The 15402-nt window shown below is 67.5% G+C and overlaps 1 protein-coding gene across 2 annotated transcripts; it reads left to right on the top strand.

Moving 5' to 3' along the window:
- Nucleotides 1-671: 671 nt before the first annotated feature.
- MAP7D1 (MAP7 domain containing 1) lies at nt 672-15231 on the top strand. Of its 2 annotated transcripts, none has more exons than XM_066204374.1 (18): nt 672-771; nt 6567-7223; nt 7329-7397; nt 7988-8151; nt 8501-8615; nt 10346-10456; nt 11882-12004; nt 12121-12263; nt 12384-12517; nt 12610-12959; nt 13037-13211; nt 13277-13436; nt 13700-13804; nt 13928-13981; nt 14084-14141; nt 14224-14341; nt 14416-14606; nt 14694-15231. In XM_066204374.1, exons 1-18 carry the CDS (start codon nt 714-716, stop codon nt 14702-14704), a joined length of 2796 nt encoding a protein of 931 aa, XP_066060471.1. In that variant the 5' UTR covers nt 672-713; the 3' UTR covers nt 14705-15231. The 2 variants fall into 2 exon arrangements, with proteins under 2 accessions (XP_066060471.1, XP_066060470.1); XM_066204373.1 differs by having other exon boundaries at nt 14057-14141.
- The last annotated feature ends 171 nt before the right edge of the window (nt 15232-15402 follow it).

Below are 15402 nucleotides of genomic sequence, written 5' to 3'. Positions count from 1 at the left end.
GGCCGTGCTGCTACATTCCCGTCCAAGCAGGGCCGAAAGGGGTTTCAGCGCTGAGCGCGGCCGAGCGGGGGCCGCTGCTCGTGCCCGGGGAGCAGGAGAGGCCTCCGTTGTCTGCCGGTTACCGGAGCAGGGTGGGATGCGGGGTGGGGGGAGCCCCGCGAGCGGGGGCGGCTGCTGGCGGTGACTAAGGCTCACGTGTGACGGGGAACGGGGAGGCAGCAGCTCCAAGGCCTCTCCAACAGCTGAGGTGGGGCTCGGAAACGGGAAGTCGGTGTCTTTTTGGGGTGCCTGAGGCTGGGACAGCTGGTCCGGGTGGCGCTGGCTGTGCATCGCGGCTCTGCTCGGGGCGGGGCGTGTTTGCTGCGGGGCCAGCGCGAACATCGTAAAATGCGTGTGCAAGCCCCAAAATCTGGGAGAACAGGGGATGGAGACGGGCGAGTGGCCGGGCAAAGCTCGGGGATGCTGAGTAGTGAGGGAACAGGCAGAGGGGCAGGCCCGAGGCGGAGGTGACGGGCGCGGGGTCCCAGCCGCGGCTGCGGGAGGAGCGGCGCCGGGTCCGGGCTGCGGGGACGCGTCTGGAGCCGGGGCGAGGCGGAGCATCCCCCGGCCGCTCCCCCCGGCCGGGGCCGCGGGGCCGGGGCGGGGAGCGCTGAGCGTCCTCCCCCGCGGGCCGGGGGGAGCGGGGCTGGGCCAGCCCCTGCGCCTGCCGCGCCATGGAGCGGAGCTGCGCCGGGCGGGAGCCGCAGCCCCGGCCCCAGCCCCAGCCCCTCGGTAAGGATCCGCGGCGGCACCGGCGCCGGTACCGGCTCCGGGGGGGCGCCCGGGCCCCCTCCCGCACCGCGGGGCCGCGGGGAGTCGGGGTGCGGGATGCGGCCGAGAGCTGCGGGATGCGGCCCGGGGCTGCGGGGTCTGCCGCGGGGTGCGGGATGCGGCCCGCAGTGCCCGCGGAGATGCGGCGGCCGGGTCCGCGGAATGCGGCGGAGCGGAGCGGGGCGGCGGCTCGGGGAAGCGGTGGAGGAACCGGGGGGGGGGGGAGGGGGCGAGGGGGGGGAACGCTCTGCCGGGGCCGGGGCGGCTTTCCGGGAGGGACAAAGCCCGGGCACGGCCCTTCCATCTTGGGGAGGGCCGGAGCGGCCCCGGCCCCGCTGCCGTGGGGGGTGCAAGGGGGCTGCCCTTGGGGAGCCCCGGGGGTGGCGGCGCCGGCGCCGCCCCGGCCCGTCCCCGCCGGCCGGTGGGCGATGCCCCCTGGGGGAGGCACCCGCTGCCCCCCGCCCGCGGCCGCCCCCGCCCCGCCGCGTGGACTCGCGGCTCGTCCCGGCAGGGCCGGTCCCGCTGCCCCGGGATGAACCGGGGAGGGCGGCGGCGGCGGGGCCGCGCTCGGGGCCGGGGTTGGCGCTGCCTCTCGGGGCTCCAGCGCAGCGCTCGCTGTGACTAAGCAAGCAGAGCTCCGCGGCGGAGCCGCTTCCCACCGCGGGAGGAAGAGGAGAGGCGGCTCCCCTCCCCCTCGGCCCCAGTGCTCCATCGCCCGGGCCCGCGGAGAGGGAGGGATGGCTGCGGCTCCCGGCGATGCTGAAAACCGGCGGCTCCTGCACCAGCCGGCCGCGGGTCCTGGCATCGCTGCCCGCCTACGCCAGACATGTTGTCTGAGTCCCGCTCTCTGCCTCCGCCGCTTTCCCGCCCGCCGTGGCCTGCCTGCTCGATGCTGTCGCTGCCCGGGGACCAGGGCTGGCTGCTCCCGGTCACCCTGGGCTCCCCGCACACCCGGGTGGGTCATTGGCTGCTCTACTGTGAGCACAGAATGGTGCTGAAGGAGGACGGGAGGTTTTGCACCATGTCCTCTTTCAGGGACCATCCGTGACCTGTCCCATGTGGGTGACCTGCATGACTGGGCAGCCCGGCCTGCTTCCTGTCTTGCTGCCTACAGCGGGTCGGAGCCACCAGCAGGGGTTTGGTTTCACTCGAGGAGCCAGGACCCACCATGTGTGGGGCAGCCAAGTGGCACTGGGGGCCAGAAACTCGTGAAGGGCAGCCAGGGCAGGGTGTGACCGGAGCTGCCCAGGTGGGCAGAGGGATGCAGTGGACAGAGGGATGAGGACCAAGGCAGGGAAGAGGCAGAGGTCTGTCCTTATCCAGGTTTCCCCCAGCTTCTCCAGCCCTTCTCCCTTGGCATGGCAGAGAGGGAGGGCTCGCTGGTTGCCCGCCAGTGCCTGTGTTTGGGAGCAGCAGCTCGGGAGTTCTCCCAGCGCGGGAGCCGCTGCTGCGAAACCGTCAGAGCAACGTGATGCGACGTGCAGAGTGGTGATGTGACAGTCCCGTGGTGCCATGTCCAAAATAGTTAGCACAGCTCTCGCTCCTTGGAGGGCTCTGAGCAGGGTCGGGCAGCCCCACAGGCAGCCTGCTGGGAACAGAGCTGGATCCTGCACAGTCCCAGCCCTGGTAGGTGTCGCATCCGTGTTGTGAGGCACAGGACCTGTTTTTTGGGGGTACTGACCTGCTCCCCAAGGGGCTGGATGCTGGCATGCACGGAGCCCCGTGTCCTGCCTTCCAGCCAGGTTTCTGTTTCCCAGCATGATGCTAGCAGACAGGTTTTCAGGAGCGCGGCTGGGCTGGCTGCCCTGGGCACTGGTGGCGCCGCATGGGTCGCCCCAAGGACGAGGGCACCTCCTGTCGCCACTGCCAGCATGCCAGATGGATGGTGGGCAGGTGTTCCTGCCCCTGCCCTCGGGCTTTTTGGGGTTGCACTGTGACCACAGTTTGCTGTGGGGCTGCTGGGGCCAGCAGCAGCTCCAGCTCTTTCCTTCACGTGTGTTTTAAACCCTGGAAACCCCCTGGCTCTGGCCTCGTTCTCGCCACAAGATCCCAAGTTCCCCTTGTTGCTCCCCAGCTCAGCACGTCACTGCTGGCTCGGCAGTGCCGTGGGAGCTCAGTGACCCGTGCCCTGGCCCAGGGGCTAGTGCAGTTCCCCCATGGCTGCCCCCCATACCCCTATCCTGGAGCCTTGGCAGGACATGAGCCCTGGAAAAGGGGGCTGGCTATGCCTCTTTCTCCTGCCTGGCACCTGGCTGTGCCCTCCCAGGGGCCCTGCTGTCTGTCCCCTCCTGCCCTGCTCCAGCCTGTCCCCTGAGGCGGGGCTGTAGGCAGTGGTGGGGCACTGTGGGCCAAAGCCCAGCCAGCTGCCAGCTGCTTTTCACTGGCTCCAAGCTGGCGGGGAGAGGAGCCAGCCATGGGTGACAGTGCCCATGTGCCTGGGGACAGGCTGCAGGTGGCTGTCCCTCTTGGGGACAGGGTGTCATTGCTGATGGCGGCTGCCAGGGTGGCACTGGCCACCCCCGAGGCAGGGACTGCTGGCATTGCCCACGTCTCCCTGCCCAGGCATGTGAGCCAGCACTGAGGGTGCGTGTCAGTGCTGTGCCTGCAGGCAGGACATAGTGGGGACGTGTTGAGAATGTGCTGTGGACATTCCAGGGATGTGTCAGGAGGACTTGCTCACTGTCCCTGTCATTCAGGTGTGAGGGTTGCTGCAGTGCAGGGAAATCCCAGGAGCTGGGTGGGACAGGGCAGGGCTTAGCCCCAAGGCACATCTGAGTGTTGAAGTGGGCCTGGGATCAGGGGCAGCACTGGGGCTGGGAGCACCCCCAGGGCTTAGAGCATCCCAGTGCATCCCACAGAGCTCCGGTGGCCTCAGGTAGAGTGGACACCAGCATCCAAAGAGCAATTCCTGCACTGCAGCCAAGGCTGCCTTCCTGCTCTGCATCAGGACCTGCTGGCAACAAGAGACCAAGGGATTCATCCCCATGGGGCTGCTCTGAAGGCAGGGGAGGCAGCTGGGAACAGCTGCACCAGGGACGGCCTGAGGGTGCATTGCACACATGGATGTCCCCACGGGGAGCAGCCCTGCAGGGCCAGCAGTGGCTCTTCAGGGTGGCCTCAGGGTCTTGTCCTTGGCACAGCAGGGACTGGTGCAATGGCCATGGTGGCTGGGCACTGTGACACCAGCACCTTTGGGTGGCTTTCCACTGCTCACCAGTGACCTCCACTGCACCATCAGCCCTGCTCTCCTGGCCCTCCGGGGCAGGGGCAGGCCCCGGTTGATGCCCCCTGCCCCACTGGGCACTGCACGTGGAGCAGCCTGTGGCTGCTCTGGCTGCGCTGTGGAGAGGGAACACAAGGTTACGGAGCTGGGGGGAGCTGAGGTGACATCAGGCCGGTGCCCCCCCCCGTTCTCATGGGCAGTGCCCTGCAGGGACAGTTAACGAGGGCCGCTGGTCCGAGCAGCGCCCGCGGGCCTCGATGTGCTCTCGCTTCACGGCACCGGGGATCTGCCTGCGCCTGGCTGAGCATCCCTGGCCATGTGCTGGCCAAGGAGCCTCGCTGCACCGGGCACTGCCGGGTTGGAGGTGCCGCTGGTGCTGGGTGGCACAGGCTCCGGGGCCAAAGGGACCCACGGGAGGAGCAGGCGGGGCTGGGCGATGCGGCGTCGAGGGCAGCACCTCGCCCTGTGCTGGGCACGGCGCCGTCCCGGTGGCAGCAGTGGGGCCGATGCCATGCAGGCTCACCCGGGCTGGGTGCTGCAGGGCAGCCATGCCTGCGTGTCTGGGGGGACGGGAGCTAATCCATGTGGAATGCCCTGGCCGGGGGAGAGGGGACGCCCGCGCCGCCTGGGCGCAGGCAGCGTTGGGTTTCAGGGCAGCTGCTGTGCTGGAGCAGCGACAGGGACAGATGGCGGCAGGGCTGGCCCTGCCCCACCTTGGGGGTCTTGGCTGGGCCTGGAGGTCTTGGCCGTGCCCGCAGCCCTGCCCTGGCCACAGGCGCTGTTGTCTCTCCGGGCAGTAGGGCAGGGCAGAGCCTGCCCAGGGCTCTGTGCCTGGCTGTGAGGGGTGGCAGGAGGCACCCACTGTCCCCTGCCAGTGCTCCCAACACGTCCGGGGCTCTCTGAGGTATTTCCATCTGTTCAGGGGATCAGCCTGACCTTGATACTTTCACTTGGCCCTGTGGGCAGCACTTGGCTGTGCCACCACAGTGGTCCCAGGGTCACCCCTCCCAGCTGGGACACTCATGGTGACACTGCGGGTGCCATCCTGGGATCTGGCACCTGGGGGCTGCCAAGCCCTGCTGCCTGTGGTTGCCCATCTGAGGCAGCCCTGGGAGGGCAGAGCAGGGGATCCCCCAGTCCCAGCCCCTCATCCTGGGCTGCCTTGCAGGGCGCAGCGCTGGGACATGGGATGTGCAGGATCGGGGCCAGGGGATGGGCCGGCTTCCTGCTGCAGAAAATACCCGGAAGGTCTGCGGGGGGGCCGGGGCTGGCTGTGTCCCCACAGAGTCCAGGGTGGGGGAACCCTGTTGGCACAGCCCTGGCCAGGGGGGCTGCAGCAGCACCCTCAGCCCCTCTCTGGGCACCAGGGGACCTGGAGTGTGCCCATGCTCTCAGTGCAGGGGGCTGGCAGTGCCTCTTTGGGTAGCCTGGGCTGACCCTGGCTCGGAGCACTCCAGCATGGGGTGGATGAGAAGGCGTGGGGCAGGCGAGGAGCCGTGGGGTGGGTGAGAAGCCATGGGGTGGGTGAGGAGCGGCGCCGGCTGTGTTTGCAGAGCCCACACTTTGCCCCTTGCTGAGGGTTGTGGAGAGCTCTGCAAACACGGCTGAGTCGGCGCGTGACATCAGCTGGTGGTGGGTGCTGGTCACTGGGGTTCTGCCGTCCCCCCCTGGAGCCACCCTGCAGTGGTGCCCATGGGGCTGGAGCTGTGTGTGCTGGGGTGGGTCATTCTGGCCAGGAGTGATGCTGCTGCCGCTGCATGGGGGTTGGACTTGGGATCCTGGCAAGTACTGAGGGGTTTGTTTGCAAAGGGCTGATAATGGGGGCCGGGGGAGTCACCACCACTGTTGTCACTGAGGACACTTCCGACACCGCTTCTACAGAGGGCACGTGCCATGACATTGCCATGCGCTGGCACCGTGTTGGGGTGTGCTCAGGGCTCTCTCGAGGTGCCTGGGGGCCATCCAGAACGGGGGAGATGCCCCGGGGTTGTCCTAGGGCCGGCCCCACGCGGGGAGGGGGCTCTGTCTGGCAGCCTCGTGTGCATTCCTGGGCCATGAGTTCATGGCTGCGGGTCCGTGGCGCGATGGGGGCCACGGGCTGTCATGGTGACGTCAGGCCACGGCCCGCGCCCATCCTGCCTCTGGCTGCGCCGCGGAAGCGCTCGATGTCCTCATCCCCCTGGGGAGAGTGGCAGGGGAGTGTGTGGGTCCCTGTGCCCTTGGGGGTCTCTGGCCCTGTGTCCCACCACGGCAGGGCCAGGCGGCAGCTGCCAGGGGATGAAGGGCAGCTTTGTGGTGGCAGTGCCTGGTGGAGCCCGGCTGTTCCTCTGTGCATTGTGCGCCCAGCGCCTGGCACCCGCTGCGGGTGCCCCCCAGGATTGGGGCAGCAGCAGCAGGGCTGAGGTGGGGTCCCACTGCCCCCCCCTTTGGGGGGACAGGGCTCTGCCCCCTGAGGGCTGTGTTTGAGGAGGATGGTTCTTTCACGGGCTTCTCCAGCTGAGTGACCTTGTGTTCTGCTCTCTCCCTCTTGCAGGGAAGCCACCATCCCCGATGGGAGACAGCATCCCCCCGCCCTCTGCGCCACCCCCTTCACCTGGGGATGCCCTGCAGGGAGAGCGCAGCCCCCCACAGCGTGACCGACCTGGCCCTCCAGATGTCATCCCCTTGGAAAAGACCGTCCCACCCGTCCCTGCAGCCATCACTCCCTCTGAAAAGATCGTCTCGCCCGTCCCTGCAGCCGTGCCCCCCTCCCGGCAGCCCGTCTGCCCCCCGGCCATGATGCCCTCTGAGAGCAGCCCCCCACAGCATGACCGACCCGGCCCTCCAGCCGTGGCACTGCCAGGACAACCTGTGTCACCCAGCCCTGCAACTGTGGTCCCCTCAGCACAGAGTGTTCCCCCTCAGAGTGACCGGTCCCCCCCTGGACCCCCCAAGCCGCCTGGGATGGAGCACCCCAAAGAAGAGGCATTGCCCCACACCACTGGCCAGCCTGTCCCTGTCCACGCTGCCGCCCCTTGCTCCGCAGAGACGCTGCCCCATGGGAGCCAGCCCCCAGCCCCAGCCGCCACTGAAGGGGCCCCTCCTGATGCCAAGAGCTCCCTGGGTGCCACAGCTGGACCCTCAAAGGATGTGACCCCCCGGAGCAACCGCCCCTCACCATCCCCTGCTGCCAGCCCCCGGCCCAAGCAAGGTGGGTGCCAGGTGGTTGAGGTGCTCCAGTGATGCTGCACCCTGTGGGCACCAATCGATGCCTGGTGGGGCTGGGCACTACCCTGATGGTGTTTCCCCTCTGCAGATGCCCAGAAAGCCCAGGCAAGGCACAAGCAGGCGAAGGAGCGACGCGAGGAACGGGCCAAGTACCTGGGTATGGGGCTGGGAGGGAAAGTGGATGGGGGGAGGCAGGGGCTAAGGAGCTTTGCCGGGTCATGGGCAATCCCATTAGCTGTGGTTAGCTGAGCCAGGGCGGGAACTGCGGTGCTGGCAGCTCTGCCCACCAGGCACACCACTGACCCCTAGGCACACTGCTGACCCCCAGGCATGCTGCTGACCCCCCGGCACACTGTTGGATACTCCCCGGGTTTGTGCAGGTGCCAGCAGCCCTGGTGCCGTGCTCTGCCATGTGCAGGCAGCCCCACAGCAGCGTGGGGCAGCGGGCTAGCGGGGCCCCTGCGCTGCGCATGGGGCCTCCTTGTCCCCGCGCTCTTTCCACCCTCATTCCCCCATTGTTCACCGCGCGGCTCGGCGGGCTCCCGGCGGGCTCCCGGCCTTCCTTTTGTCCTGGCCCAAACCCCTCCCTCGCCGGCCGGCCGGCCGTGATGCTGCCTGCCCCGCGAGCCCGGCCGCGTGCCCCGGCCGCAGCCAGCCTGTGGCCCCACACCACCGGCATGGGCACGCGGTCCCACCACGGGGCTGCCCAGGGCTGTGCCTCCGGTGCGACCCCGCTGCCCCCCACAGCTGCCAAGCGGGTGCTGTGGCTGGAGAAGGAGGAGAAGGCCCGGCTGCTGCGGGAGAAGCAGCTGGAGGAGCGGCGCAAGCGGCTGGAGGAGCAGCGGCTGCGGGCGGAGAAGCGCCGGGCGGTCCTGGAGGAGCGGCAGAGGCAGAAGCTGGAGAAGAATAAGGTGGGGATGGGGATGGATATCATGGGTGTTCGTGGGCAGGGGGCAGGGGTGGCACACGGGAAGCAATCCCTGAGGAGTTTTCATGGCTCCCGCAGCCCTTCAGGAGATGCTTCATGAGCTCTTCAGGAGCTGCCCACTGTGCCTGTCCTCTGCTGCCCCGCCTTTATGGTGCAGAGCCTGCACTGTGCCCAGCTTCTTGGCGCACGTGCCCTGGCCAGGGCAGGCATCACTGTCCTGTCTCCCTCCAAGCACCCCCATCGCTGCAATGGCCTCATGCTGGGAGGCTGTGGCTGGCCCCAGCCCCACTCCTGCAGCTGCTGGGCTCAGCCTGTCCCTCTCCCTTGGGCAGGAGCGCTATGAGGCAGCAATCCAGCGGTCGGTCAAGAAGACGTGGGCAGAGATCCGGCAGCAGCGGTGGTCCTGGGCTGGTGCCCTGCACCACGGCTCCCCTGCACACAAGGATGGTGAGTGGAGGGCTGGACACAGGCACCTTGGGACCCTGTGGCGCTGACAGTGGTGGGGGCAGCTGGGCATCTCTCTGCCAACCCTCAAACCCAGCTCAGCACCACTTGGTGGGGTCGTGCTGCCATCACTCTGAGCTGTGCTGAAGACTGATGGGGTCCCGTGGCTGTTCCCTGTTTCTGTGGGGCTGGGTGTAAGCTGTGCGTCACAGGCCCTGTTCCACTCAGAGACCTGCCTGGGGCACAGCCCTGGCTGCCTCAGCATGCCATGGGCACCCTGCCAGGTCTGCAGCAGCCACGAAGAGCCCCTGGCCCCAGGGGCTGTGGAGCTGCACGAGGTCTCTGCGAGCTCAGGTTGGGGTCTGTGCTGCGGCGTGTCCCCTTGTCCCCCAGCTGGGTGGGGGCAGTGCTTGGCCCCTCCAGGTCCAGTGTGGAGGTGACCATGGCTGTATGTGTGCCTGCAGAAGCTGGTTGTGCTCCTTGGGGGCTTCTTGAGAACACCCTGCACAATTCAGCACTTGGACATGGTGAGGTCTCCACTGTCCCCTGACTGCTGTGCCGTGCTGGCAGGTGCTAGCACTGTCTGGCATGGATGGTGACACAGAGGAGAGCGCTGTGTCCCTGGGAACTGTCTGGCCTTCACGTGCCATGGGGCAGCTATGGTGGCCCTGGCTGTACCTGGCCAGACTGTGTACAGGTGTTGTGTTCCTGGCTGTAGTTGACCAGGCTGTGTACAGATGTTGTGTGCCAGGTTCTCTGAACGGGCACCGTGTGCCCAGTGCCGTGTGTGTTCAGGTGTTGCGTGCCTGGCTGTACCTGGCTGGGCTGTGTGTACAGGTTCCATGTTCTGGGTACACCTGTCTCGGTGCCGTGTGTGCCAGTGTGGCTCATGGCACACTCAGGGTGTCTGTGGTGCAGCACCTGGCAATGCTTGGCAAGGGGACACCTTCCCCTGTCCCTTCCCTTTGGGATGTGCTGCTGGAGCTGCTGCCAGCTGTCACTCACCAACCTCCCACCTTCACCAGCCCTGAGCTTCCCTGGCTATTTTGTCCAGAGGAGCCCAGGCAGGGTGGGGAGATCCTGGTTACCTTGGGAGGTGCTGCCAGCCACCAGCACTGTCCTGGCAGTGCCATAGTGACCCAGCACCGGTGTGATGTTGTCTCGTGTCTGTCTGGACCTGCTGCCCTCACCCTGCTCCCCCAGGGTGGATGCTGGCCTGGTGCTGCCGAGGCCCCCGGCCACCCGCTCCTGATTCCCAGGGCTGTTTTTGGGAAGACTGTTGTAGCGGGGCCTGGGAGCTGCCCTGGCTCTTCGAGGATGATATCCCTGCATGATCCCAGCATGACCCTGTGGGGTTCAGATACTGCCATACTGAATGCCAGTGGTGTATGTCATGTCCCTAGACACCAGTATCTCCTCTGGCCCCACTCTGTGCCGTGTCACTGGATTCCAGCATCTCCTGTCCCATTCTGTGCCGTGTTCCCAGACTCCAGCATCTCCTGTCACCTTCTATGTCGTGTCCCTGGATTCCAGCCTCTCCTGCCCCACTCTGTGCCATGTCCCTGGACTCCAGCATCTCCTACCCCATTCTGTGCCGTGTCCCTGGACTCCAACATCTCCCCTGGTCCTTCCACTTCTGCCCCAGTGCCCTGGCACGACCGTGCATGCTGCATGTGGGGGGCCCGGCCCCGGCCCCGGGACCTTAATGCCCTTGTGTCTTTTCCCTCCTCCAGGTGCGAGCCGGTGCTCGGTGTCCGCTGTAAACCTCCCCAAACACGTCGACTCTATAATCAACAAGCGGCTCTCCAAATCCTCCGCCACCCTCTGGAACTCTCCCAGTAGAAGTAAGAGCCCTTTGCGTTTGCCCCAGCGCAGGGGCCACAGCCCGGCCCCCGCCCAGCGCTGGGGACCCCCGATGCCAGGGTCCCCCATGCCCAGGTGCCCGCGGAGAGAGGAGAAGCCGTTTGCTGTTTGCGGGAGGAGGCTGGAACCGGCCGGTGGCTCCTTGAGGCTGTGTGGGCTGGGAGGAGAAGGAAGAGGAGGAGGAGGAGGAGGAGGAGGAGGAATGGCTGGGTGGTGGCAGCCCCATGGGGCGCCAGGACGGGGATGGGAGCCTGGCTCCCTGCCCCAGGGCAGCTCCAGTGGGTGCCTGTGCAGCCACAGAGGGGCTGCCTGTCACCAGCCCTCCTGGGGCTGGGCACGGTGCCGGTGTCCCCACAGGCTCCTGGGGCTGGGTGCCACAGAACTCTGTGGCCGTGGTGCTGCAAGGTCGTCTTGGCCTGGGAGCGCTGCCCAGGGCTGCAGCCATGCTGGAGGGATGTGTCTAACAGAGGGATGTGTCCAGTGCCGGGGCTGCTGTTGTGTTTCGGGGTTGCCTGGTGATGGGCGCCTTCCCGGACGGGTATAAATAGCCAGAGCAGCTGACGCCGGTGGCTGTGGTGACGCAGGCAGCTCCCACCGCCCTGTGCTGGGGCTCAGCCCAGGGACTGGCACCTGGGGGCTGTCAGCGCTGCCCGGGTGGGAGCAGCATCTCCCTGGGCCTGTGCCAGACCTGCCACCCTGTCCCCCTGCAGCACCCGTGGCTCCGTGCTCTCCCCTCCTGGCAGCCTGGCCTGACAGCCGTTGGAGAGGGGCACAGGGGCCCCGTCTCCATGGGTGTTTCCCATGCGCCGCGAGGTGTTTCGTGACGTGCCGCAGGGCAGCCAGTGGCAGCTTGGTGCCCAACTGAGGCAGCTGTGTGGCCAGGCATCGCCGTTCTGTCGGTGCTGTGAGCCTGGCCTGGCTCCTGGGGCACACTTGGTGATTCAGCACAGCTCCTGTGGGATGAGGGCACACTGTGGTGTCCCTCGGGCAGCTGGCACAGGGCCTTGGTCACACAGGGCCGGGGCACAGAAGGGTGCCATTGCTGGGCACAAGGAAAGGGCACTGTGGGGAGGCTGCTGTCACCAGGGTGGCACACAGCACCACTGGTACGCGGTGACTGCAGTGTCCACAGCACACAAGGACACCACTGTTGTCATGCCACAGCACCATCCACAGGTGCCCAGCCGCCCACCCGTGCCTGGGCCTGCGTGGCCTTTCATCTTGCTCAGCTGTGTGGGACCGTGGGGACCCGTCCCCAGCACGGCCAAGCTCTGGGCACTCCTGGAACTGTGCATGCGCCGTGCTATTGCTGCAGACACATGGCTGCTCCTTCCCAGCGTCAGCTGTGGGAGCAGGACTGGAATCTGGAGGTTTGTGGTGCACTAATAACCCCTCTCCCTCCCCAGACCGGAGCTTGCAGCTGAGCCCATGGGAGAGCAGCATCGTGGACCGGCTGATGACACCCACCCTGTCCTTCCTCGCGCGCAGCCGGAGCGCTGTGACGCTGGCTGGGAACGGCAAGGAGCAGGGTGAGCCCCCAGGGGGTCAGGGACACAGGCAGGGAACCAGGATGAGGGAGCCTGGAGTCACTGGGGAGCTGGTGTTGATGCTGGCTCCATCCTGACCCTGGTCACTCTTCCCCCAGTGCCCGTGTGCCCCCGCTCAGCCTCTGCCAGCCCCCTCAGCCCCTGCCACAACCACCGCCTGCCACACCGCTGCTGGGAGCGCCGGAAGGCAGCTGCTGCCAGCCCTGATGTGACGCCGCGCCGCAGGACCGAGCCCTCGCCCGTGAGTGCCATGTCCTGCAGGGACCCTGAGTGCCAGGGCAGCTGTGGGGCACGGTGTGACTTCCTGCCAAGCCCAGCACCCAGCGCTGACACTGTCTCTGTCTGTCCTTGGCTGGAGCAGAAGAAGAAGGAGAAGAAGGAGAAGGATCGGGAGAATGCCAAGGAGCGCAGCGCCCTGTCCCGTGAGCGCAGCCTCAAGAAGCGGCAGTCGCTGCCAGCGGCACAGCCCCGGCTCCTGCCTGCAGCCGACAGCAGGTTGGCATCCTCCACCCTGAGGCTTCCCAGCCCCTGACCCCACCTGGGGGCTGCCCCAGCCCCACTAACACAGTCTCTTGCTCTGTTTGCAGCCCCGGCCCCAGGAACCGTCCCTCATCCCCTGCCGCCCCCAAGAACCGTCCTTCATCCCCTGCCACCCCCAAGAACCGTCCGTCATCCCCTGCCACCTCCAAGAACCGTCCTTCTTCCCCTGCTACCCCCAAGGCCCGCCCGGCATCCCCCAGCCCAGCCCTCGGCTCTCCCCACAAGCCGCCCCTGCCTCGAAGTGCCCATTCCTCCCCCAAGGTGCGGGCCAGGGCCCGGGAGGAGCGGGGGGAGCAGGAGGGCCAGGCAAAGGCACGGGAGAAGAAGGAGGAGGAGCGGGGTCCGGCACCCCCAGCCCTTCCCGAGCCCCCCAAGGTGCCCGCAGAGCCGACAGCAGGTGGGTACGGTGTGGCCGGCGAAGCCGCAAGGGTTGGGAGAAGCCAGAGCAGCCCTGACGCTGCCTGCCTCCCCCAGGCCCCCCAGTCCTTGCCACCCCCGGCCCTGTGCCAGCCAGCCCCCCGGCCAGACCCCCTGCCGGCACCACGGACCGGGAGGAGGCTGCCCGGCTGCTGGCGGAGAAGCGACGGCAGGCCCGGGAGCAGCGGGAGCGGGAGGAGCGGGAGCGCCGGGAGCAGGAGGAGCAGGAGAGGTGGGTGTTGTCTCCCTGGCCCCCGGCCCCGGCCTCCTGCCGTGCTAAGGACCGTGTCCCCGCAGGCGGGTGCAGGAGGAGCGGGCACAGCGGGCGGCCGAGGAGCAGAGCCGGCGGGAGGCCCTGGCACGGCAGCGGGAGGAGGAGCGGCGGCTGCAGGAGGAACGAGAGGCCCAGGAGAGAGCCCGGGCTGAGCGAGAGGAGGTGGAGCGGCTGCAGAGACAGGTTGGGGGAACAGAGCGTGGGGGAGAGGGGCTGCAGGACATGGGGGACAATGGCAGGGATCTTGTCCTGTGATTCACTCTCCAGGGGGTTGAAGGGGTGAGAAACAGCCCAGCCCTTCAAGGCCCAGGGGTGCAGGAGGGAACATAGGGCAGGGCTGTGCTGAGCTGCCCAGGCAGTACACCCCTGCGGTCCCTGCCCTGGTCCCTGCCCCATCCCTTTCCTCCCTGTCACATCTCATCCATTCCTGCCCCGCTGTGACACAGAAGGAAGAGGCCGAGGCGAGGGCGCGCGAAGAGGCTGAACGGCAGCGCCTGGAGCGGGAGAAGCACTTCCAGCGTGAGGAGCAGGAGCGGCTGGAGAGGAAGAAGGTGAGGGTGGGGGGCATCTCCAGGCCAGGGGCATGGCAGGTTTTTCCCTGGAGGGGATCCTGCCTGGCACCAGGGGCAGGTCTGGGTGCCCAGGGCCGTGTGTGAGTCTCTCTGTGACTGCAGCGCCTGGAGGAGATCATGAAGAGGACGCGCAAGTCGGACGCAGCAGACACCAAGGTGGGAGCCTGTCCTTTGTCCCGGGGCGCTGGGGACTTGGGGCACTCGACAGAGCCCTCCTGCCCCTGCCTGCAGACCCTCACAGCTCTCCTGTCCCTGCAGAAGAAGGACGACAAGAAGGTGGTGAACGGGAAAGCAGCCGAGCAGGAAGATGTCCCAGGTGTGTGGGCACCCCAGGCCTGCTTCCCCCAGCCACGACGTGGCCCGGGCCATGGCTGAGCCAGGTTCTGCCGTGTCCTCAGGCCGCGAGAAGCACCCGGGGCCAATCCCCAAGGCACAGGAGCTCCCGGAGACGGAGACCCCGAGCGCAGGGACGCCGGGGGGAACGAAAAGCCTGGTGGGTGAGGGGCTGCAGCCAAGGTGAGTGTGAGGACACCGTGGGGGAGCCGGGGGGCGGCGGGGCCGGGGCTGAGCCCAGCCCTCCCATCCCGCAGCTCCAAGGAGGCGGCGGCCCTGGTGAACGGCGTGCAGCCCGGCAAGCACGAGAACGGCTTCTCGGGCACCGAGGGCTCCAAGGAGCTGCGGGATCTCTCCCACCACGGCGGGAGCCCCGGCAGCATCATCCCCTTCGGCGACAAGGAGCCTTTCCTCAAGCAGGCCGTGGTGAAGCCCCCGCAGGTGACAGGTGAGCAGCGGGAGGGGTGTGCGGGGTGCACCGTGGAGGGTGCCCTGTGTGCACGCCAGGCTCACACTGCTCTCTCCCCACCCACAGAGGTGCTGTGAGGGCCTGGCCGATGTTCCCAGGGGCCACTGCCCGCCCCCTGACCCCGGCAGCCCACGCGGACCCGTAGCTGTGGTCAGAACACGAGACCCTCGCCGCTCCTCCCGGGCGCCCGGGGGCTGCGGGACGTCGGCGAGGACGCCTGGCTCCTCTCTTTGTTCTCGTTTTTATTTCGTTTTGTTGGTTTTTTTTTTTTTAAATTTTATTTTATTTTAAACATGCACCTTATCAGACTGACAGCCCACCCTCGCAGCCCGCCCGAGCCGCCCCAGACGTGTGGTGTAATGATGTAGTTATTTAACTCGCTGGGTACAAACGTCTGTGAATACTGTAAATAGAGCCGGCCGGGCGTGGGGATGCCCTGGGGGGCTCGGGGGGGGCCGTGTCACAGCTCCCTGTCCCCACGTTCCCCCCGCATGTCCGTGTGTCCAGTGTCCCCGGGCCCGGCCGGCGCCACGCTGCTCTGTGCCCTTGTGACAGTGTTATGCATCCAGACAACCTTTGACAACAATTAAAAGTGGACAATGCCCTCGGCGTGCCTCTCTGTGTCCGGGGAGGGGACTGGGTGGGTCCGTGTCTCGGGGCAGGACAAGGCTGGGCAGCGCTGGGCGCTCTCCCGGCCCCCACAGCAGCGGGGCAGGTTTTGCCCCCCGTGGCCGGGCTCGCTCCCGGAGCCCCCAGCGCTGCCCACTCCCTCAGC

The sequence above is a fragment of the Chamaea fasciata genome, unplaced genomic scaffold (assembly GCF_029207755.1).
Source record: "Chamaea fasciata isolate MVZ Bird 193981 ecotype frontalis unplaced genomic scaffold, bChaFas1.0.hap1 SCAF_26, whole genome shotgun sequence".
Lineage (NCBI taxonomy): Eukaryota > Metazoa > Chordata > Aves > Passeriformes > Sylviidae > Chamaea > Chamaea fasciata.
Note: the sequence above shows the minus strand (reverse complement) of the source record. Positions and strands in the feature narration are given on the sequence as shown.